The 24,000-nt window shown below is 44.0% G+C and overlaps 1 protein-coding gene across 2 annotated transcripts in view; it reads right to left on the reverse strand.

Annotated features, from left to right (window-relative positions):
• The window catches only part of LOC123764440 (lachesin), a 328,560-nt gene that overhangs the window by 3,893 nt on the left and 300,667 nt on the right, over positions 1-24,000 (reverse strand). For both annotated transcript variants that reach the window (XM_069315707.1, XM_045752306.2), the window contains exon 6: positions 122-335. In XM_069315707.1, coding sequence (XP_069171808.1) covers positions 122-335 — 214 coding nt within the window. The remainder of the gene's footprint in view (positions 1-121; positions 336-24,000) is intronic.

Raw genomic sequence — 24,000 nt, forward strand, 5'->3', positions numbered from 1 at the left:
TGTTGGCGAGTCTTGTTTTGCGTGGACTGGTGTAGCGTGCATCGGGCCCGCTCGCCACACCCCCAGCATGCACCGGGCCCCTTCACCACACCCCCCAGCGGACACCTCACTGGCCACATACCTTGGCTGACGAAGACGTGGACAACGGCCGGCTGGGTGTTGGGGGCGACGCAGGTGTAGTTGCCGGAGTCCTTGGTGACAGCGTTGGATATCACCAGGCGGGAGGAGGTCTTAGTGCCGTAGTCAATGGTGACAGTCACGCCTCCCCGCTCAGTGTCGTAGTTGAGAAGGCGGTCGTTGTGTTTCCAATACACCACATGGGGCGGGATGGGCGTCTGGGGGGGACACAAGAAGAAATATCAAGCTGAGTATTGCTAATGTAAGGTAGAGGAACAAAATATAGTCTACAATGGGGTTTTAAATCGGGAGAATTCTTGCGGCTGGACCCGTGGAACGTTCGGCAACCAGAGGGAGAAAATATGGTTGAGAATAACAGTCAGAGACGAGCTTAAAATGGGTTGGTAAACCCCTTGAAAACTATTTTTTTTATAAATACGTGGAATAATATATATATAATTGTTGTTCACAATAATTTTGAGTAATGATTACAGCAGGGTCCTCTAAGGTCCCTGGGCAGGGATCCCCATACCGGCACACTATACTCTGGCACGGGGCGGACCTAAGGTGCTCAAGGTGCCGTGAGAATAGTCCTGTATAGGTTCCTCAAGGCCGTCCTCGAGAAAGCCAGCGTAGCAAAGGCTGCTGATTTGATATAATGCGTGTGGTGGTAGTCTGGGACGTAGCTCTGTAGTGTCGAGCGTGTGCGTGCGTGCGTGCGTGAGTTTGGAAACTGAGAGCAGAAGAGAGAACCCGCATTTTGACGAAACATAACCTTAAGGCAAAATCAAAATATTTGCTTGAAGCAATTCAAGAAGTTTTGGAAGAAAATATGGGGTATTGAGTTATAGCATAGTGAACAGAGAGGAATAAATAACGCAGGTTTAAGAAACCACAACTGCAGCTGTTAAATATATTGTCTGTTCCTGGCTGGAGGTGAGACATTCTATCTGAACCTACAGTGATTACTGAAGGGCATGTGCCTAACATATGTGTGTCTGGTTTAAAAAAACGAGTGTCACTTGATATGGCTCCAGGGCCACTCCTACGACGAATCTTGTTATTCGTATTCTGGCAAGTTGTTCTGTATGTTCTCTTACCAAGTAATTAAACAGTATGGGCCGATCACACCAAATAAATAAAAAATCATAGTACCTACCATTTAAAAGTTAGGTAAAACATGTCCATTGCTGGCTAGCAGACTTCATGATCACCAAGCCTTCATATATATTCCCTGGTGGACCTCCATGCACCCTCCCTCTCGCAGGGTCACGTGTCCCTCTCTACCTCTCTCACCCTCTCCTCCATACACCTCCAGAGAAAGAGACAGCGAGAGAGAGAGAGAGAGAGAGCGAGAATGGAGATAGAAGGATGGAGACTGAGAGGTGGAGATAGTAATTATCAGAGGTGGTGCCGGTTCGAGAAGCCCATACAGAAGATGAGAGCGTAGGAGCGCCAGAGAAGGGATGTGCTAGCGTGGGTTGGGATGCTGTATGTGTTCTCATATTATCGGGTCTCCCGGAACACCTCCGGGTGGGTACCCAGCCGAGTATATAATAAAAGTAAGTGCCGATAAGGATAGAAGGAACGAGGAGGAAGAGGGAAGGTAATGGCTTTCCGGTTTACCTGGAATTTAATTTTGCGGCTGTTAGGAGGAAGTTTTGGCTGGCACCTCGCTGGTGACGCAAGAAAACGTGATCTGTATGTATATAAAACTGGTTCCCGCTGGCGTGCTTGTGCAGACCCGAGCGGTATGTGTCTCTCGTCTGTGGCAAGGTGCCCAAACACCACTGATGACAACCTGTATGTCATGTGTATTTTTGACTGCTGACTTACGATCGTTCATTACACAAACAACAATTAGTTCTTAACCCTTAACCTTATGGAGTTCATATACATCACTCATATAAATATATTATTTTTAAGGTGGACATTTCGAACTTAAAACTTTTTCCATTTTGAGGATTATTTACAAGACATGAAAGATTTGAAATATTAGTTTCTTTATAAATATCTCAGAAGTTGCAAGGAGGTGGAGCCAATTGAAGCCAGTGTCATAACGACCAGAACACACACTTGTATCTCACAGGACCTGAAGATGCAGCTATCTGTACGACTCTTCTTGCAGTCTTAGAACAAATCGACAAGAGATCAGTAGAACATCTAGCGCACACTACGTCACACAACTATACTCTCATAAACACTATACTCTCATACACACATTATACTTCCATACACACACACACACTTCTCTCATACACGCTTACACTACATACTCACACACCACTAACACGCTTACCCTACATACTCTCACACACTACTTACACTACATACTCACACACACTTCACTAACTCTCACACACACACACTATGCATGCCAATACATAGAGAAGGTTTTCCAGCTCGGCCCAGTACAATAAAGACAAAAGTCAATTGATCAAGGTAGTATTCAGGGACGAGGCCACCAAAGACATGTTAGTATAGAAGAGCAAACTGCAAAATGAAATGGAATACAGAAAGGTCTTCTTCAGAGGGATGTCAAGGGCTCATATTAAGGCAACCCGTCCTCGACTCAAGTCCATTACATCCAGCGGTCGACCCCACATACGTATTCATAAATTTTTACATGCTGTTCATCCAAAACGGGAATTTCTTCAAATATAAATTAATATTATAATATATTAGTATTTTGAGCATATGTAGGCATAGGTTAGGTTAGGTGTTTAGGTTCTGTTGGCGATTATTTGTATTTGTAGTACGTGGGTGAAGCATTTACAGCGTTGTGATTCGAACAAAATTCGCCAGTGAAGCACTTGTTCCGGATATGTTCGAACATCAGCAGCTGTGAGTCGTGTGTAAACCGCTTTTTATTCATAAACAGGGGGTTTGGCGGGTGCATGGAATCACTTTTGAATCTTTGTTTGGAGGACGGGCTGATTTACAGCGTTGTGGTTCGAACAAAATTCGTCAGTGAAGCACTTGTTCCGGATGAGTTCGAACAGAATCAGTTGAGTCGTGTGTAAACCGTTTTTCATTCATAAACATCTGGGGTTTGGCGGGTGGATGGAATTACTTTTGGGTCTTTGCAGAACGGGCTGGCATTAAGGTTAGGGCCTTTCTCGCCTCTGCTCCTCACACTCTCAACTTCTCGAACCAATTATTCCATCACGTCTAAATAATAATTAACTATAATTACTAAAACATTTTGATCAAATAAGGACACACACGAATCCTATTTTAGTTCAATATTATTACAATTCAGAGTTGTTCGCTTCATTGTTGATGGTGCGTCCATAAGTGAGCTTCTCAAGGAAAAACTGGGAAGCGTAAAGAGATCAGCCGTGGCCAGACACTACCAAAGAAAATCTCATACATAAATTTCCATAGCTCCCGTTGGCCCGGGGTAAGTGAATATTGTGAACGTTGCAACATCAGGATGGTTGCAATACGGCGAAGAACGCTGGGCATCTCCTGTGGGTGGGGAGGCAGAGTGTGTGCTTACTTAATTGTTCTCAACTATTTGTGCTTATGGAAGGTTGAGACCTCACGTCACGAGTTGAAAGATCCTTAGGTTAATCTTCAATTGTTTAGTCCAGCGTCTCTACTTTCAGTCTACTGGTGTACATGTTGCCGTGCTTTTTGTGTTCAGTGTAATCTACATATCTACTTTGTAATTTGTATTTGGAGTCTACTTCTATCGCTTCATTTCCTAGTGCATTCCTTTTGGACGATATTCTGTCTTTAAACAAATATTTACATCTCTGTGGCTCAGCTGGTCAGTCAGGTTCGTCTCGTGTCCACGTGTTCCTGTATCACAGATTCCAAGTTATTTGTCCTTTTCTTCCCTGTATATTTCACAGGAGATTTTGTTATATGGTAATCATGTCTAACTTGACTATTTTTATTCCTGTGATGTGAGGTTTAATTCTAAGTCTTTCCTTGTAATTTCTTCCTCTGAGCTCTAGTGCTCATCTAATTGAACATTTCTTAATTTTCTCCAGTTTAATTTGTGTTTATTAACGAAATAAGAGCAATCCGCTGTTGTCATATTTTTCAGTATTGGTCTAACATGTCTGGTCAACCTAGTTGATTCAACTGATGAAAATTACGTTCGTTTTCTTTGGACATGGAGAGAGGTTCAGTCTTTTTCTCTGCAGTAGCGTTAGATTCAAGTTCAAGTATGTTTATTAAGACAAAATACATCTCAAAGGGATAGAGTAGTTTAGGCTGTTTCTACCCCCCCCCCCCCCAGTAGCGTTAATTTACCCTTGCGTTTGATACTTTGTGTCCAACTTTCTGATGCAAAGAAAAAAAATCTCAAAATCACAAAAGTTCAAATATGTTAGCCCCTTAGAATCCCCTTACCCGTTCACCCTATTTTTTCTCTTCTACTCCTCTCTTACTCTCTTTCTCTATCTTTCTAATCCATAGGTGATGTTGAGCATACTTTCCCAGTACTAATATCACATGTTACCTAGCAGTAAAATAGGTACCTGGGTGTTAGTCAGCTGTCACGGGTTACTTCCTGGGGGTGGAGGCCTGGTCGAAGACCGGGCCGCGGAGACACTTAAAAAAAAAAAATCATCTCAAGATAACGCTTATCTGGGTGTTGAGACATGCTGTCCCAAACCTTGTATATATATACTGTCTCGTTGAAGAATCTCAACACCTCCTCCACCTAGGGGCCTCGTAGCCTGGTGGATAGCGCGCGCAGGACTCGTAATTCTGTGGCGCGGGTTCGATTCCCGCACGAGGCAGAAACAAATGGGCAAAGTTTCTTTCACCCTGAATGCCCCTGTTACCTAGCAGTAAATAGGTACCTGGGAGTTAGTCAGCTGTCACGGGCTGCTTCCTGGGGGTGGAGGCCTGGTCGAGGACCGGGCCGCGGGGACACTAAAGCCCCGAAATCATCTCAAGATAACCTCAAGATAACCTTCATCTCACACCGCTCTATATAATCTCATCTCGTGGTCATAGCTTTTTTTACACAGGCAAATTTATTGTTGTATTTATCAACAACTTTTGTCTCTACCAAGGTCATTATCGTTATTAATGGTATTGTTATTTTTAGTATGATTGGTAGTCATAAAGAATGTCTTTATTCTTCACAAAACACACATTTTTCACGCAAAATTGTGACTGCGCCGACCAGTCGTGAGTCACAAATGATGTTATCGGTGATAATATTTTTCAACTTTAAATAAAAAAAAATAAAAATACTCTTAAAAAATAATGGTCGAGAATTGTAAAATTCTTGGGACAGCTTCACAATGCTTCTCAAGCTTCAAATATATATTATATCGAGTTTATTCTTCAGTTTAGGGTGCTTTGTAAAGTGTGTCTGAAAGAAAAAGGGGCTAAGAAATCAATATTTGGGGTCCGTCACGTAAAAGAAAATCAGACTTGGTAATGCAAGAGTGAATGAAGGCATATTAATTAATCATAAACGTACCAACAATCGGAATTAGTGTAACACAGTATTGTGCAGTGTCCCCGTGGCTGAAACTTGAATTTCAGCCACTGAAAGTTTCAGCCACTGAATTTCAGTGGCTGAAACTTGGGGAGGGAGGCTGTGGGTAGTGGGCAGTGTTGGATGGCGTGTCTCAGGTGATTAGTTTTGGGGAAGGGGCGGGTGATGGTTGAACACCACACGCAAACCTGATGACATCTGAGACGTAAGTGATAACTTTTTTTTTAGATATCTGAGCAAAGATGCTTACATTTGACCAGTTTTGGAATATGAAGGACCAGCATGGAGTCTCAACCACGCTAAACATAATGCAGCAGAAAATTGTTAAGAGTAAGCTATCAGACAGGTCCCAGAGCTGAGAAGTATTTGCCATCATAACAGGCTGAAACACAGAATCTCGCGTCACTGAAGGAAAGAAGCGCCATGGGAAAAAAACATAAAGACATTGAAAATAATCAGAGGATTCGACAAGGAAAACTAAGACTGTTTCACAGGGGAAGAGATGAAAAAGATTATGTAAATGTATAACTAGAAAGGGTACCCAGCTTTTCCCGGGTCTCCTCCCCCTTTTCCAGGCCTTGTCTCTCCTCTTCCATCCCTTTTCCTGCCCCTTTCAGGAAATGTATTATTAGAAAGCCCTGTAACAACTTAACAACTCTATGGAAAACACAACAAATATCTCAGACTTCAACTATGTTTATTGAGACAATTAGATACATCTCAAAAGGTGAAGCTTGGGCTATTTGTACCCTCCTCTTGACTTCATATTACACTTCTCTATTCAACATGACTCATCTTGGAAAGTTGGGTAAGCCTAACCTGAAGAATCTGACCTCAAGCCTCAGACATTAGAACAGAAAGACAGACAGGCAGACATTTTATTATGTAGATTTGTATCCAAATGACTCATAGGGATACCGGAAAGAACTTTAGTTTTCCTGAATGTATCTAGTCATTCCAGTGTACTTACCTGTATGTACTACTTAATTGTAGTTGGATGTATTGGGGAAACCTTTAGATGTTTTTTGGGGTACTTGGGAAAACAGATTTTTTTTATCCTAGTCATAGAGCCATGGGTTTCACTGATTTCAGGGATTACTGACCATAGTGGCCCAGTCTGAGCATGACACAACTCTTGAAATGAATGACAAATGGACGGGTCAGTGAGATCCACTTAGATGTATTTGGGCCACTTGCAGGTACAGATAGTCAGCTAGTTGTATTGGGCTACTTAGATGTATCGGGCAACTGTATTTTTTATTTTGTTGCCTAAAAATCTTTATTGTTGCAAAAAAAAAGTGTTGCGACTAAAATCTTACAATGACAGGTTACGTTCGGTGGGTTTATCGTAACGAATGTGAAGTAATTATTATTTATTTAATGTATTTACATTATTTAATGTGAAGTAATGGAGGAATATACTCGGAAAACGTTTTAGGGTACCTCGGTTGGCAAAGTTGCAAGTTGATGGAAACTGATCCTTTGATAATATGGTTGAAAATCACATCACTGTCCAGGTGGGATTAAGAAATGGTGACTATATTAGTAAACTCGATTGAAATTCACGGGGAATGAATCGAGCAATATGTGGGTGAGCACAGAAATGTCTCGAAAGTTTTTGAACTATTACTAAGATTAAAACCTACTACTACTAGGTTTACAACTACTAAGACTGGGGGTCCAAGAGCTAGAATCCCTAAACATGCATGTACACAGCATGGCGAGCCATAGGCTTGCATGCTCATTTGTCAGTCATCTATCTCAACTGGTGGCTTGGTACCTTGTAGTCGTCAATTTCCCTACTAAGATGTAGAGAGATAGTGACCCAGGAGGCAGGGATATAGGGACCAAGGAGGCAGAGATATAGTGACTAAGGAGTCAGGACGATAATGACCAATAAGGCAGGAACATAATGACACATGAGGCACGGAGATAATGAGCCAGGGGGCGGGCAGGGAAATGCATATAATCACAGGACCCACTCTAAGGCAACTATCATTCGTAACCATAACAAAATTAGATTGTGACCAAGGGTTCTGGTGGTACAGTCGGGTTCGTTCTCGACGCACAATCGAGAATTCCTGATTCGAATCCAGGGCGGGACAGAAAGGGTTTGGCACATTTCCTTTCACCTAATGTCACTGATTACCTAGCAGCAAGTTGGTACTCAGTAGTTAGTCAGCTTGTTGTGGGGTTGCATCCTGGGCTCAGGGTCAATAGTTTGACCCTGAGCCTAACATGTATGAACACACTCTATCTTCCTGACCCCAAACACAATGAATTATTATTATTATGTGGTAGTGATTACAGAACTCTTTGTTTGGACTCTCCATCTGTCCCAAGCATAGCAGCAGCGACTAAGAAAACGTTCTTGGTCGCTGAACTCAAGAGAAAAGACATTTTTTTACCCATTCCGGGATACAGCAAAAGTGGATTATATGTTATAGCGGTAGAAAGTTCTATACAAGCTCCAGCACTTTGGATAAATTTTGTGACACTGGAATGAATGTTAGCAGGAAAACTAAATGATATTTAGACATTGTTGTTTGGAACCTCGTGGTTGGCAGACAAGATTTTTTATAATTTTAAATTACTTTATACCCATATTTTTTAAGATAAATCGAGGAATTTAAAGAAATTGTATTCTTTGGCAGTATGTATTCTGCGTCCACGCCGGAGGAACATCCATTCATCTTTTTTTATATATATAAATGTTCCTGTGATATTTTCTATTGAATATATTATTCTTCAATATTGTAAAAGATTAAGCTTCGCTTATTTTATTTTATTTTATTTTATTCATCAGAAACTCTTGAACATGATACATCGATGTTATAGACATTATGAAAGAAAATATTTTTTATACACTCTGCACTATATTCCTTCTAGTTTAGAGCTTTCTCCTCATATATTACCAGAAGACAGTGGAAACACAGCCTGTTACTGTGCTACCTAAGCCAGTCAACAGTCTGTGTTACTGTTGTTTCTGTGGACTCTGCAGTAGAGCGAGTACAGTGTTTTTTATGGACTCTGCAGACCGTCATATCAATGGACGAGGTGACATTCCATCACTATGGAATGCCATTCCATAGCATTCCATCACTATGGAATGCCATTCCATAGCATTCCATCACTATGGAATGCCATTCCATAGCATTCCATCACTATGGAATGCCATTCCATAGCATTCCATCACTATGGAATGCCATTCCATAGCATTCCATCACTATGGAATGCCACCTCGTTCATATTACCATCCTGACAATTGGTAACGCAGAGTCTTAATTACTCAAATCACATTTGTAAATCCGTAACTCACCTTTCCTGGTACACTGCAGGCCTCGGGTTCGAATTTGAAAACGAATATGGTTTTCAGTTCTCATTTACTGGTTTCAACTGTATTGTGCCATATGTGATAGATTTACAACTCTGAAAGAGGATGGCAGCGGTAAAAGTTTCTCTTTATTTTGTGTGATTTCGAGCTTATAAATCGGTCACTAAAGTTCAGTGAGTTATATGTGTAAAATATATATATATATATATATATATATATATATATATATATATATATATATATATATATATATATATATATATATATATATATATACACAAAAAGGTTACAAAAGGGTTACCACACATATGTATTATACATGTGTGGTGTATGTGTGTGAATCTTCAATTTCCAATTCTTTTCAGTCTTATGCTCTTTGATAAATACTTTTTTGTTTCCAGGCTTTTCATATGATAAGAAAATATAAACAATATAACAAAGAAAATAAGAATAGAAGAAAAGAGACGAGCAGTGGTAATATGTGTCCTCATTCTGCTTCTCTGGAAGCGACAACTCCTCGTGTGATCGAAGTTTCCGCTCGTTCCTTCCTGTCTTGGTGGTATTGCTTCGCCCACCATTCTTGTCCAGGGCCAAGCCTTCCTTGCTCGCCCCCCACCCCCGCCTCTCTCTCTCTCTGGCTGTCTCTCTCTCTGGCTGTCTCTCTCTCTCTCTGGCTGTCTCTCTCTCTGGCTGTCTCTCTCTCTCTCTGGCTGTCTCTCTCTCTCTCTGGCTCTCTCTCTCTCTCTGGCTGTCTCTCTCTCTCTGGCTGTCTCTCTCTCTCTCTGGCGCTCTCTCTCTCTCTCTGGCGCTCTCTCTCTCTCTCTGGCGCTCTCTCTCTCTCTCTCTCTCTCTCTCTCTCTCTCTCTCTCTCTCTCTCTCTCTCTCTCTCTCTCTCTCTCTCTCTCTCTCTCTCTCTCTCTCTCTCTCGTTCTTCAGAATTAAGAATTCCTCCTACAGAACTAGTAATTCATCCCTCTCAAACCAATAGAAATACTACATAACTAATAGCTAACGCTACATAACTAGATCATTCACAACTACTAATTGGCGTGATGGGAGAGCTAGACGTCTGTGGGTCGTGACCAAGCTTCAGGTATAGGGAATAAAAGAAATTAATTATATGGAGAAAGAACTAAGGTATTACGACTATCTTGAGGTTATCTTGAGATGATTTCGAGGCTTTAGTGTCCCCGCGGCCCGGTCCTCGACCAGGCCTCCACCCCCAGGAAGCAGCCCGTGACAGCTGACTAACACCCAGGTACCTATTTTACTGCTAGGTAACAGGGGTATAGGGTGAAAGAAACTTTGCCCATTGTTTCTCGCTGGCGCCTGGGATAGAACCCAGAACCACAGGATCACAAGTCCAGTGTGCTGTCCGCTCGGCCGACCGACTTATGGATTTGAGATGGGACGGAGGAGAGGAATAGTGCCCAACCACTTGGACAGACCGGGATTGAACGTCGACCTGCATGTAGCGAGACCGTCGCTTTACCGACCAAATTGATGTTAAAACACTTTTTATAGCGAGATTTTTATTAGTTATCAATGGTCTTGTTGAAAATATATATGAGGCAAAGGAGTGAATTAAACCTGCGTTCTGGTGAGTCCCAGACACTTGCCTTAGCCAACTCAGCCATGATGGTACAATAGTCGACCAACCTGGAACTCTACTGAAATCACTGGGAGATTCTGGAGGCCCAAAACCGGAGCCCAACCAGGAGTCTAAACGGGGGTTCAAGTCACTCCATTGTCTCAAAAAGATTTTCATTGATATATATCGTCCTTTTGATTTATTTTTTTATCTGAATGCGACGTAAGAGTGTGAACACCATTACCGCAGGACAGAGTGTAGTCGAGTTGACTGTAAGACTATGGTTGGGCTCCGGTTCGGGGCCTCCAGAACCTCCCAGTGAATTCAGTAGAGTTCCAGATTGGTCGACTTTTGTACCATCATGGCTGAGTCGGTTAAGGCAAGTGTCTGGGATTCACCAAAACGCAGGCTTAATTTACTTCATTGCCTCAAAATGGTTTACATTGATATATTATGCCATTGTGATTCCTTTGTTAAAGGTCATGTTGATGTCGCTCTGAGGAATTGTAAGCTGTTATTAAAATTATGTTGATAATTGCATGATTATAATTTACCATGTCGTGGTACAGTTAACTAGAGCGCGTCTGGGAACACTCACCATATAGGTTCGAACCCTCATCAAGGCCCTTGTGGGTTCGTTCATTTGATTGCTTTATGCCTAATCAGTCAAGACAGATTGTAAAAATTCGTATACAAAATTACGATTAATGATTCTATCTGATGATACACTGTAATTCCCATGTAGCTTAGAATGCTCCGCTGAGCCTCGAACTGCTGTATGAATAGTGTTGAGTTACTGATGACTTTATTTACAAGTTTCGTCCCCATGTTCACTCTCTAGCAAATTAGCAAAGATAATTTTATCTAACTTCAGCAACATTAAAAATTAAAACTCGCCAGAAAGTTGTTGCACACTATACAGGAATATGTTTTAGTGAGGTGCACACTATATTTAAACATATGAGTGTGGTGCACACTATATTTAAACATATGAGTGTGGTGCACACTATATTTAAACATATGAGTGTGGTGCACAGAGAATGTACCTGTCTGTATCTAAACAGGTATCTGTATCTAGATGTAATGATCTGGGGCTCAGATCATTGGTTCTCCCTTCTCCCCTCTTTTCCCTCCCCTTCTCCCCTCCTTTCCTTCTCCCTCTCTCCTCCTTCCTTCTCCCCTACCCTTGGCCGTCATTCGTCTCCTCCTCTTCCCCCCCCCCCTGTCGCCCATTTGTCAGGGTCAAGAGGTTGACCTGAGGGTAGGGTGGTCGTGGATACCTTGGCTTCTCCCACTCAATTCCCCACTCAGATATTTCCCTCTCCACCCCCTCTCATCCCACCGCTGCCACCATTGTAATGACCGCTTACCCTGTCGTAATAACCGCGGCCTTTATTGTAATAACCCAATGTTCCCCAGTATTAATCCTGTTATCTTGTGATCTCTCATAATCGTACTATACGCTCTCTATTGATATTCTCCGTCTTTCTTCACTCAATACCCCAGCTTAACACTGTTACAGTCCAGCATGACCCCTCACTGGACTGCCACGTATGTAAGAGGAATATTAAATGAGGAAGATACACCAAGGACAAGGGTTATTAGTTAAAAAAAAACAATAACAAAACACATTTACACTGCCACCACCTTCCCGACCAACCATACCTGAATGTGTCAATCACCGATCCCCCAGGAAGGCAAGGAATCAGTAACCATGGGACTCCGGGTAATATGAATTTCAGAAATAAATTTTGGAAAATTAGTTTGTGTAATTTACGTTACTTATTTGAATCCAAGGGCAACTTTAGTATCTATTAATAGTAGGAGAACATGGGGGCTTCCAATACAACACCTAAAAAATGACAAAGTAACAAAATATATCAAAGGGGAGTTAAGTGAATACCACTGGACAAGCTATACAATTTATTTTATGAAACATGTAAATTAAGACAATTTGAACACATCACCTATTCTATTTCCCTAGAGGCACAATGGATATTTACCGAGGACACAAAACTCAGCGTGCTACTATACCTTAAATACCCGCACTACGGCCACGATGTTGATGGCTGCCCTCAGCCCCGAGGATACGGGCTTGCGGCCCTGTTCCTAATACACTCCCAAGACACACTGATGAAATTTAGTTTTTCCAACTTATTGCTGGGAAGGATTACTCCTCCCACCATCTAATACAGCCCTAGGGCTCCACCCATTATTTTGGCACTGGCCAACCATTTAACACGTAGGCCTGAGGTCTGGCTCTCTAGGGCCAATAAGGACTTGGCCCTTATCTCAGGCCAATCACCTTCACTGATCTGTCGTGGAAGCTACATGAATTTCTGAAGATTGAGTCAGCTCTCCCCAGCTAAAGAGAAGAGGGACAAGGCGCGTCTATGGAGCCCAGGCACCTGCGAGCAATGTTTACAAAACTGATAATTTATGTTCAAGCCTGTCTCCTCTAAGATAGGAGTAGGGACATTTGACTCTGCCTGGTATGGGGAAGGCCGCTGCTGAGAGGGACAGAGAGGGATGAGAGGGGGTGGAGAGGGAAATATCTGAGTGGGGAATTGAGTGGGAGAAGCCAAGGTATCCACGACCACCCTACCCTCAGGTCAACCTCTTGACCCTGACAAATGGGCGACAGGGGGGGGGGGAAGAGGAGGAGACGAATGACGGCCAAGGGTAGGGGAGAAGGAAGGAGGAGAGAGGGAGAAGGAAAGGAGGGGAGAAGGGGAGGGAAAAGAGGGGAGAAGGGAGAACCAAGGAGGGGGAGTTGTAATGATCTGGGGCTCAGATCATTGGTTCTCCCTTCTCCCCTCTTTTCCCTCCCCTTCTCCCCTCCTTTCCTTCTCCCTCTCTCCTCCTTCCTTCTCCCCTACCCTTGGCCGTCATTCGTCTCCTCCTCTCCCCCCCCCCCCTGTCGCCCATTTGTCAGGGTCAAGAGGTTGACCTGAGGGTAGGGTGGTCGTGGATACCTTGGCTTCTCCCACTCAATTCCCCACTCAGATATTTCCCTCTCCACCCCCTCTCATCCCTCTCTGTCCCTCTCAGCAGCGGCCTTCCCCATACCAGGCAGAGTCAAATGTCCCTACTCCTATCTTAGAGGAGACAGGCTTGAACATAAATTATCAGTTTTGTAAACATTGCTCGCAGGTGCCTGGGCTCCATAGACGCGCCTTGTCCCTCTTCTCTTTAGCTGGGGAGAGCTGACTCAATCTTCAGAAATTCATGTAGCTTCCACGACAGATCAGTGAAGGTGATTGGCCTGAGATAAGGGCCAAGTCCTTATTGGCCCTAGAGAGCCAGACCTCAGGCCTACGTGTTAAATGGTTGGCCAGTGCCAAAATAATGGGTGGAGCCCTGGGGCTGTATTAGATGGTGGGAGGAGTAATCCTTCCCAGCAATAAGTTGGAAAAACTAAATTTCATCAGTGTGTCTTGGGAGTGTATTAGGAACAGGGCCGCAAGCCCGTATCCTCGGGGCTGAGGGCAGCCATCAACATCGTGGCCGTAGTGCGGGTATTTAAGGTATAGTAGCACGCTGAGTTTTGTGTCCTCGGTAAATATCCATTGTGCCTCTAGGGAAATAGAATAGGTGATGTGTTCAAATTGTCTTAATTTACATGTTTCATAAAATAAATTGTATAGCTTGTCCAGTGGTATTCACTTAACTCCCCTTTGATATATTTTGTTACTTTGTCATTTTTTAGGTGTTGTATTGGAAGCCCCCATGTTCTCCTACTATTAATAGATACTAAAGTTGCCCTTGGATTCAAATAAGTAACGTAAATTACACAAACTAATTTTCCAAAATTTATTTCTGAAATTCATATTACCCGGAGTCCCATGGTTACTGATTCCTTGCCTTCCTGGGGGATCGGTGATTGACACATTCAGGTATGGTTGGTCGGGAAGGTGGTGGCAGTGTAAATGTGTTTTGTTATTGTTTTTTTTAACTAATAACCCTTGTCCTTGGTGTATCTTCCTCATTTAATATTCCTCTTACATACGTGGCAGTCCAGTGAGGGGTCATGCTGGACTGTAACAGTGTTAAGCTGGGGTATTGAGTGAAGAAAGACGGAGAATATCAATAGAGAGCGTATAGTACGATTATGAGAGATCACAAGATAACAGGATTAATACTGGGGAACATTGGGTTATTACAATAAAGGCCGCGGTTATTACGACAGGGTAAGCGGTCATTACATAGATACCTGTCTTTATCTAGTGAGGACAGATACACAGAGAATGACAAAGATGTGTGACAAGAGATTCGACAAGAGATTCCAGGAGATCTTCACAATAGAATGAGGTGAAGTCTCTGCTCTAGGAGAGGGGGCAGTAAACCAGGCAGCTTTGGAAGGGTTCGAAATTACAAGAGATGAGTTCAAGAGGCATCTGTTGGATCTGGATGTGAGAAAGGCTGTTGGTCCGGACAGAATCTCACCATGGATATTGAAAGAGTGTGCAGAAGCACTTTGCTTGCCCCTCTCCATAGTGTAAAGTAGGTAACTGGAAAAGAGAGACCTACCAGAAATACGGAAGACGGCTAATGTAGTCCCAATATACAAAAAGGGTGACAGACAAGAGGCACTGAACTCTATCACCCCCAGACTAGTCCCAGACCAGCGGCATGAGTTATGAGGAAGGGCTGCAGGGAAATAAACCTAACGTCACTGGAAGATAAAAGAGTTAGGGGAGACGTGATCACCACCAACACAATTGATAGTGTAGATAAAGACAGACGATATTCAACACTGGTGGTGCACAAACAAGGGGACAAAGGTAGTACTGTGTACTCAAATGACCCTCAGAAATATTAGAAAGAATGTTTTCAGTTTCAGAATACTGAAAAGAAATGATAAGGTGGAGGTAGAAGCTATACACCGTTTGAAGAGTCCAATAGGTTCAGGAACCTGTACACCAGGTGATTGCCTTTTAAGATGGAACCATACAGCCGAGGCTCAACCGCCGAAAGGAAACACTAAATTAAGCACACAATATATATATATATATATATATATATATATATATATATATATATATATATATATATATAATATATATATAATATAATATATTATATAATATATTTATAATTGTATTTTGGGAGTATGGTTTCCTATCATGCACGTCGCTAAACACAACAGCATTTTGAATATTGTAAATTCTCTCATGAATATTTTCCATTCTACGTAAATACCTTCTACCATCCGTAGGGTGAAGGAACACTAGAACACTTAATCTTTCCATTTTATGTCTTGACGTTTCGTCAGCAGTGTGACAACTTCAGGAACATACACTGCACTAAGACAGGTATACTGAGCTTGCACGCTGAAACAGACATTTATAAGTGTCGGTTCACCTCACTCTACGATTTACCGAATATTAATAATTTATTTACAAGAAGGTAGGATGGGTTTGTGAGATTACATAATATTGGTATTTTTACATTCATGCAAAGCCACTACCACGCACAGCGTTTCGGGCTGGTTCTTAATATAAGAGATTTATTTATTGAATTGCATAGCCTCTGTAATCGTAGGGAACGCCAAAGGAAGGGGAAGAGGTGATTGGTACCTTAGTGTATGTATTAGAGGTCTCTTAGGTGTGCTGTCTTCCTGTGGATCATGAAGTCTACTTACATCAAATTGTATGTCGACTCCGCTTGAAGATTGCTAACTAGTGTCAGCTCCGGAATGCTCACGGCTTAAGTATACAGATTTATAGATAACAGATGGAATGCATTAGGCAGTGATGTGGTGGAGGCTGACTCCATACACAGTTTCAAGTGTAGATATGATAGAGCCCCGTAGGCTCAGGAATCTGTACATCAGTTGACTGATAGTTGAGAGACGGGACCAAAGAGCCAGAGCTCAACCCCCGCAAGCACAACTAGGCGAGTACAGAGCGTCCTACGACCGTTCGTGTGTGTGTGTGACCATATTGGGGTGTCCTGAGGACATACTAGGTCACAACGGTATAACATCTGATTATACACGGCCAAAATATCTGGTCAGGAGTGCCCACAAGTGCCCACAAGTGCCCACAAGTGCCCACAAGTGCCCACAATTGTGGGCACTTGTGGACGAAAATTTAGAACACACGAGAACGAAAATTTACCTGTATGAAACCCGTTGTAAATTTCTACCACAGCGAGACCCCCGTGATCTTGGCGAACCGCGGCGAGACGCAGACTACTAACACACGTGTAAGCACTCACACACCACTCGGTATCCGCTAGCCACTACTGTCCCCGGAATGTAATACAGAGAAAACGAACGAGTAATAAAGAAAATTCCGTAGCGATTGGGCAACGTCCCGGAAACGCTGAACGATACAAACAGAATATTTACCGGAGGACGCTTAGGGGGGAGGGGGGGGGGGGGGGGGGGGGGGGTGAGGAGGGGGAAAATGGTGAGATACGAGCACTTCACAGATACATATTCGCCTACATATCGTCAGACACACATAGCGAGACCCGTCTGTTCTCTACATGTGTGTTCGTCCTATCTTGAGGAGGTTGTTATCTACATGTTCGCTCGTGCTATCTTGAGGAGGTTGTTATCTACATGTGTGTTCGTGCTATCTTGAGGAGGTTGTTATCTACATGTTCGCTTGTGTTATCTTGAGGAGGCTGTTATCTACATGTGTGTGCTCGTGCTATCTTGAAGAGGCTGTTATCTACATGTGTGCTCGGGCTATCTTGAGGTGGGTGTGAATTATCGCTCTCTCCACGGCTTCTTTAATTAACCAAGAATATCAACAAATACTTGAGCATACAAGAGATAATATGTGATCCTTTAAGCCAGCTGCTAAAGACGCTTATAGGGGCTAGCATCACCCTACTTTGCACAGTGACTGACGAAGGGTATGTGACTAGCATCGGAAAGTTGTGGTCTTTCTCTCTCTCTCCTTCTCCTCCCTCTTTCCCAATCTCTACCCTCTCCACTATCTCTCAGTCTTTCCGTTCTTTTATCTCTCTTTCCATCTCCCTTATCTCTAATCTCTCTTACTCCTATCCCCTAATTTATTTCTCTCTGCCCCATCTAATACTACCAGTGTTGGGGCAGTAATACCACCAGTGTTGGGGCAGTAATACCACCAGTGTTGGGGCAGTAATACCACCAGTGTTGGGACAGTAATACCACCAGTGTTGGGACAGTAATACCACCAGTGTTGGGGCAACAATACCACCTGTGTTGGGGCATTAACACCAGCAACACTGGCATCCAAAGTGTTAATAGTCTATTGATGGCAATGATTATTTTGTATCATCAAAATAAGACTTTAGATTCATTTTTTCATCAGGTTGTGTATCGTGAACATGACGTGGTGCCCCACCGTCGTCCAGTGCCACAGGGAGGTCACCGTAGACCAGTACTTGAGAAGAGTAACACTGTAGCCTTTTGTAACGTGAGGTACAGCACCAAATGCGTAATCTTGAAGAAATTGGCCGTCCTGCTCGTTTGATATCGAGAGATCAGTTCCTGCAGTTCCCGCGTGGAGGCTGCGGTGTTATGGGCCATGACGATGTATCATGCGCTTTACAAGCGGCGCCGAGCACCTTTATGGGTACTGGTGTCTTGTATTTACAGCACCGCCTCCCTGGTGAGCGAGGAACACTTCCTCTCTGGGTCCTCACAGCCTGGAGGTCTTCTGTCCGGTAGAGAACGGCGGGTTGGTCTTTTTATTGCCTCGAGGACCCGTAACTGCCTCTTGCTGCAGCTTAGCGGTGTGATAAGTGTGGCACCCGGCGCAGCTCGTAGCGGCATTGGACTAATCGTTCGTCGGAATGCTTCTTTGGAACGCGCGTCGGGTTTCGATGGGGTTATAAGATACAAGGACACAAGTAAATATTGACCATAAATATATTTTTACACAAAGGTCATCAGCAGAAAGAATGCCCAATTATAAAAAGAATCAACACCTCATTTTTTGTTTTTCCATTTAATTCATGGTATTAAATATAGTTCATATGAAAAGGAGTTGAAATTCAGATTATTTTCACAACACGAAGTCGAGAGCCGCGCCGATGATCTCTGCTGGGCGCCCACACCCTTGAGAGCAGCTGTGTGGGCCAGGAGAGTAATTAGTTAAAACAAGGAACATGACGCTAACGGTGATTTAGCAGTTACAATTTGATATTGAGAGCAAAAGGTGTCAGGCTTTGGTGGGAAGTCTCTCTCTATCTTGTACACCTCCTCTCCTGAGACGGAAGGTGAACAACAAACTCTTCGATGATCATTTTATAACTATAAGAGGCTAATGCACTTTGCTAAGACCGATTCAGCGGCCTCACTGGTAAAGAAAAAGTGATTTCATTGATTGATTGATAAAGATTAAGCCATCCAAAAGGTGGCACGGGCTTGAATAGCCCGTAAGTGGTGGCCCTTTTGAGCCATTACCAGTATCAAGAGCCGATTCTGGAGATCTGTGGAGGTGCGAGGGCACCCTGCGTGACGGGAGATGCCTCCCGTAGTGATTTCAAAACAAGACAGTAATATATATTCCATGCGGGCGGGCTGAGAGGAGAGGTGGCTATGAGGACCAAATCGCACATCAGAAACTGGACGAATCGACGACGGTTCGGTCCGTCCTGGACCATTGTCGAGTTTTGAGAGAATGAAAGGATTGATTGATCAAGATTAAGTCACCCAAGAAGTGGCACGGGCATGAATAGCCCGTAAAGAAGGAAGGAACTGTAACTGTAACCAAACCACCCAGCTCCGGACCTCCCAAAGAAAGGATGTTGTTGTTGTTTGACATTTTGCTACTTGGAAAGAAATGTCCATGTAGCACGGGATATGGTGAGCCCGTAATTGAGTTCGGTTATGCGCGATAACCTTGTTACTCTGATATTTGGGTCAAAGTTTTAAATGTAGGTAGGGTTTCCTCCTTTTTCCCTGTTTCTTTTTTGCTTCTGTTTTAGTCTTGTTTTAATAACATTATCTTGGTGGCGGATGTAGGTGCAGAATGTTCACTAGTGGTCCCATTCTTTAACGGCTTTTCTAATCATTGTAGTGGCTGTGGAATGTGCATCTAATGCAGCTGCTGTCGTTGGATTAATGTCTAGTCTCTGAGCCAGGCTGTAAGTCAACATAGCCTTAAGGCTGCGTGCACTTTTTCCGTATAAATGGATAGGTCAACAGACTGTCGAGTTCCTTAGCAAGTGTCATCATGGGTGTGAGTGTGTGAAGTTGAGGCTCGGATATGTGGACTGGTAGGCAAGTGTGTCTTCACAGTCTGACAGTCGTATCCACATTTGAACTCTGCAGTAATTTACGGTACGTGGAGTCCACACCTTTCAGCATTTCCAATTGAAAGCATTTTATTGGTCTTAAGTGTTCTAATTAGAGGTGGTGCTGGGGGTAGAAATAGCCTAAGCTACTCTATCCCTTTGAGATGTATTTTTTTCTTGTCTCAATAAACATACTTGAATTTGATTAGAGGTGGTATTTACGTGATCCTTTAGGACCGAGTTTATTCACAGAACGTGATATATTTTCTCAATATATCCATCCCTTTGGAAGATGAATATATTAAGTTCAACAGTCCGTATGGTGCTACTAACAGAAAACGAGAAAACATGCGCTGCTCTAGATATGTTCCGAAACATTCCCTTGAAGTCGTAAAATTCTTGAAGAATGTTCCTGCACGCATACTGCAGTGACATTCCGCAGGAAGTCCACAACATACAGCCACACAAATTGGGGTTGAACATGAGGCAAAAGAATTTGTTAAATGTTGATGAATACCAGGAGAGGAAAAAGCAGGGTCCAGGAGAATGATACCCACAGGTGCGTGGAGGAGCAGGCTGGTGCTGCACAGGACCGCTCCATGGTTTCTCTTTCACGCATATATACAAACAGACACATACAGACACACCCACACACAGACAGACACACACATGGACACCCTCTTTCCCACAATGGTCGCCCGCACTGCAGAGTTATTGTGGAGAGTCCGACCATAGTGTCAAGCCTTATATCACCACCTGCGTGTACCAAGGATATTCTGACTAGTATTGTGGTGCGTGGAAACTGAACGAAAGATGAGAGACAGATAGAACGAGTCCGGGAGAGAGAGAGAGAGAGAGAAGAGAAGACAAATTCACCAACACAGACTTTAGGCTATGAGCTTGCAAATCTCAGTCTCTCTTTCCCTTACATTTAACTTAAATCAACGATGTCTCTCACATGCTCCATGAGGTCTCACACATGCTCCATGAGGTCTCACACATGCTCCACGAGGTCTCACACATGCTCCAGGCAATGGGCTCTGCAAATATTGCATCCTTATTAGGTGGGGAGCCGGTGGCTGAGCGGACAGAACACTAGACGCGTGATCCTGTGGTCCCGGGTTTGATCCCGGGAGCCGCAGAGAAACAATGGGGAGAGTTTCTTTCACCCTCAAGCCCCTGTTACCTAGTAGTAAATAGGTACCTGGGACTTAATCAGCTGTCACGGGTGCTTCCTGGGGGGTGGAAGCCCCGAAATCATCTCAAAATAACCTCAAGATATATCAGTGTGTGGTGTTCATATAGGACTGGTAAGCAGTGTGTAGACACGGATCCGTCCAGTCTTCCATCAACTGGTCGTGAAGAACGGCTCCAGTCATTACTAATGCTTCGCCATCCTTCGTAATTGCCAGTCAACGATTTTCCATTCTGAATGAATTGCAAATGACTGAGGGCAGTCAACCATCACCTTGCAATACTGCCACGCAAGATTCGCTTGGCCGGGGGGCCAAAAACCACCATATTAGACCACTGTGTTCTCATGATGTCGTCTGTGAAATTGAAATATTGAGGAGCTCCAGATTGATGAGTCCAAGTGTATGTCTGTTTACCTGCGGTGAGTGGCAACCCGCTCTCTCAGGAACACACAGGCACACGTATGCACATACACGCACACAGGCTACTCAGCCACAAGGGCTGGTGACTGAGTGGACAGCGCTCTAGACTCGTGGTCCTAGGGACCCCGGTTCGATCCCCGCAGGTGGTGGAAACAGATGGGCAGAGTTTCCTCCTTTGATGCCCCTGTTACCTAGCAGTAAATAGGTACCTGGAAGTTAGACCGCTGCTACGGGCTGTTTAGAGAGTGTGTGTGTGTGTGTGTGTGTGTGTGTGTGTGTGTGTGTGTGTGTGTGTGTGTGTGTGTGTGTGTGTGTGTGTGTGTGTGTGTGTAAGAGAAATATATGTAGCAGACATAATAGAGGAAAAATAATTTGGTTATAAAGGCGGGATCCAAGAGCTAATAGCTAGATTCCGCAGATACAAATTGTAAATACACACACACACACCAGTTGATTGACAGTTGAGAGGCGGGACCAAAGAGACAAAGCTCAACCCCCGCAAGCACAATTAGGCGAGTACACACAGGTTGTTGATTGAGAGTTGAGAGGCGGGACCAAAAAGCCAGAGCTCAAACCCGCAAACACAACTAGGTAAGTACACACCAATCAGTTGGTTGACGGTTGAGAGGCGGGACCAAAGAGCCAGAGCTCAACAACCCGCAAGCACCTTGGTGAGTACCACCAGGCGAGTACACACGCGGCCTCACTAACATAACTCTCCACCTCTCCCTATAACTATAAACATCTAGAGAATATCGAGTTCGTTAATATACACCAACACGGAAAATCGTGTCTGAAATACTTGTTTGAATTCAGCGACAAGTTAGCGATCAGACGGGAAAAAAACGATGGACTGATTGAATTTTCCTATTCAGACAGAAAGCCTTCGACACTTTACCGCACAAAGACACGATAAAAAACCCTGCGAGAAATGTTGGAGCTCAGAGCTGGGTGAGAGAACACGCACCGCCCAGAAACCTCTCACACCGAGGCAAGAAAAATTGGAGTGGCGAGGAGCAGCACACGGAGGACAGTAATGACCAGTACCAGGCCACCTTGTGGTCCCTACCTGCGTCTTTGACCTACCCGCAGGAGGCACCAGTACCAGGCCACCTTGGGGTCCCTACCTGCGTCTCTGACCTACCGGCAGGAGGCACCAGTACCAGGCCACCTTGTGGTCCCTACCTGCGTCTCTGACCTACCCGCAGGAGGCACCAGTACCAGGCCACCTTGTGGTCCCTACCTGCGTCTCTGACCTACCCGCAGGAGGCACCAGTACCAGGCCACCTTGTGGTCCCTACCTGCGTCTCTGACCTACCGGCAGGAGGCACCAGTACCAGGCCAGCTTGGGGTCCCTGCCTGCGTCTCTGACCTACCCGCAGGAGGCATCAGTACCAGGCCGCCTTGTGGTCCCTGCCTGCGTCTCTGACCTACCGGCAGGAGGCACCAGTACCAGGCCACCTTGTGGTCCCTACCTGCGTCTCTGACCTACCCGCAGGAGGCATCAGTACCAGGCCGCCTTGTGGTCCCTACCTGCGTCTCTGACCTACCGGCAGGAGGCACCAGTACCAGGCCGCCTTGTGGTCCCTATCTGCGTCTCTGACCTACCGGCAGAAGGCAGCTTCTTCATCAAGATTCTCGCCTACGATACTGACCCGACGGACAGGTTCAGGAGGACGTTTGAATAGTCTCGGAGGACCTGGACAAACTTTATAACTGGAGACCATTTTTAATCACTATTAACCCACAATAAATACTGTGGGAAAATATGTGGAAGACATGACGCTAGACAGACGATAAGGGGAAAATACCTCTCAAGGGGAAGGACGCGAACAGTCCTTTCAGTAAGTGTAGCAGCCTTACGCCAGAGGGAGCATTTAAACAGAGCAACAGCAGCTATGTGCTGTTCCTATAGCTACCCCCACACCTGTATTATGACAATGTCTGTCTTCCTGTCTGTTCCAAGCTGGAGGCCACACGCTTAAGGGGAGTAGCATTACCCAAATTTAGTGGACTGAAATAGTATGGGGTATGGGATGAACATGGGCTGGTTGGGGTCGCAAGAATTCGATAGGAAATAAGTGTGTCATATTCCGACCCCCCACCACGATTTTTCACACTGCCCGCACGTTACACAACTAAATATTTCGAAAACTTTTTTCTTATAGTAATATTCACCATTATTCATTGATCTTGAGAAAAGTAACATAAATTTCCTGTTGTCAATAATTTGCCCGTATTCACATAAAACAAACGATTCTTCCACACCGCGTTCAAGCCACGACCGTTTATGAGAGTTGGGAATACCTATTCTATTTTTTATTACTTCACACCACTAGGCTCCTCATTTGCGACAACCCACACATTGCGCAATTATATACTAATAAGCGAGACAGACACAGACAAAGGCAGAGACAGACCGACACGGAGACAGATACACAGAGAAAGACACAAACAGACACAGGGACAGAGAAAGAGACACAACATAGACATACAAACATAGTACAGACAGATAGCAGATAGATGGATAGTGATGGATCGACGATTAAATAGAGGAATGGATACAGGGATGGATAGATGAATAGATATATTGATAGGAAGATGAGTAGGTTGGTGGATATATGGATGGATA

Source organism: Procambarus clarkii, chromosome 82 (assembly GCF_040958095.1).
Source record: "Procambarus clarkii isolate CNS0578487 chromosome 82, FALCON_Pclarkii_2.0, whole genome shotgun sequence".
Taxonomy (NCBI): Eukaryota; Metazoa; Arthropoda; class Malacostraca; order Decapoda; family Cambaridae; genus Procambarus; species Procambarus clarkii.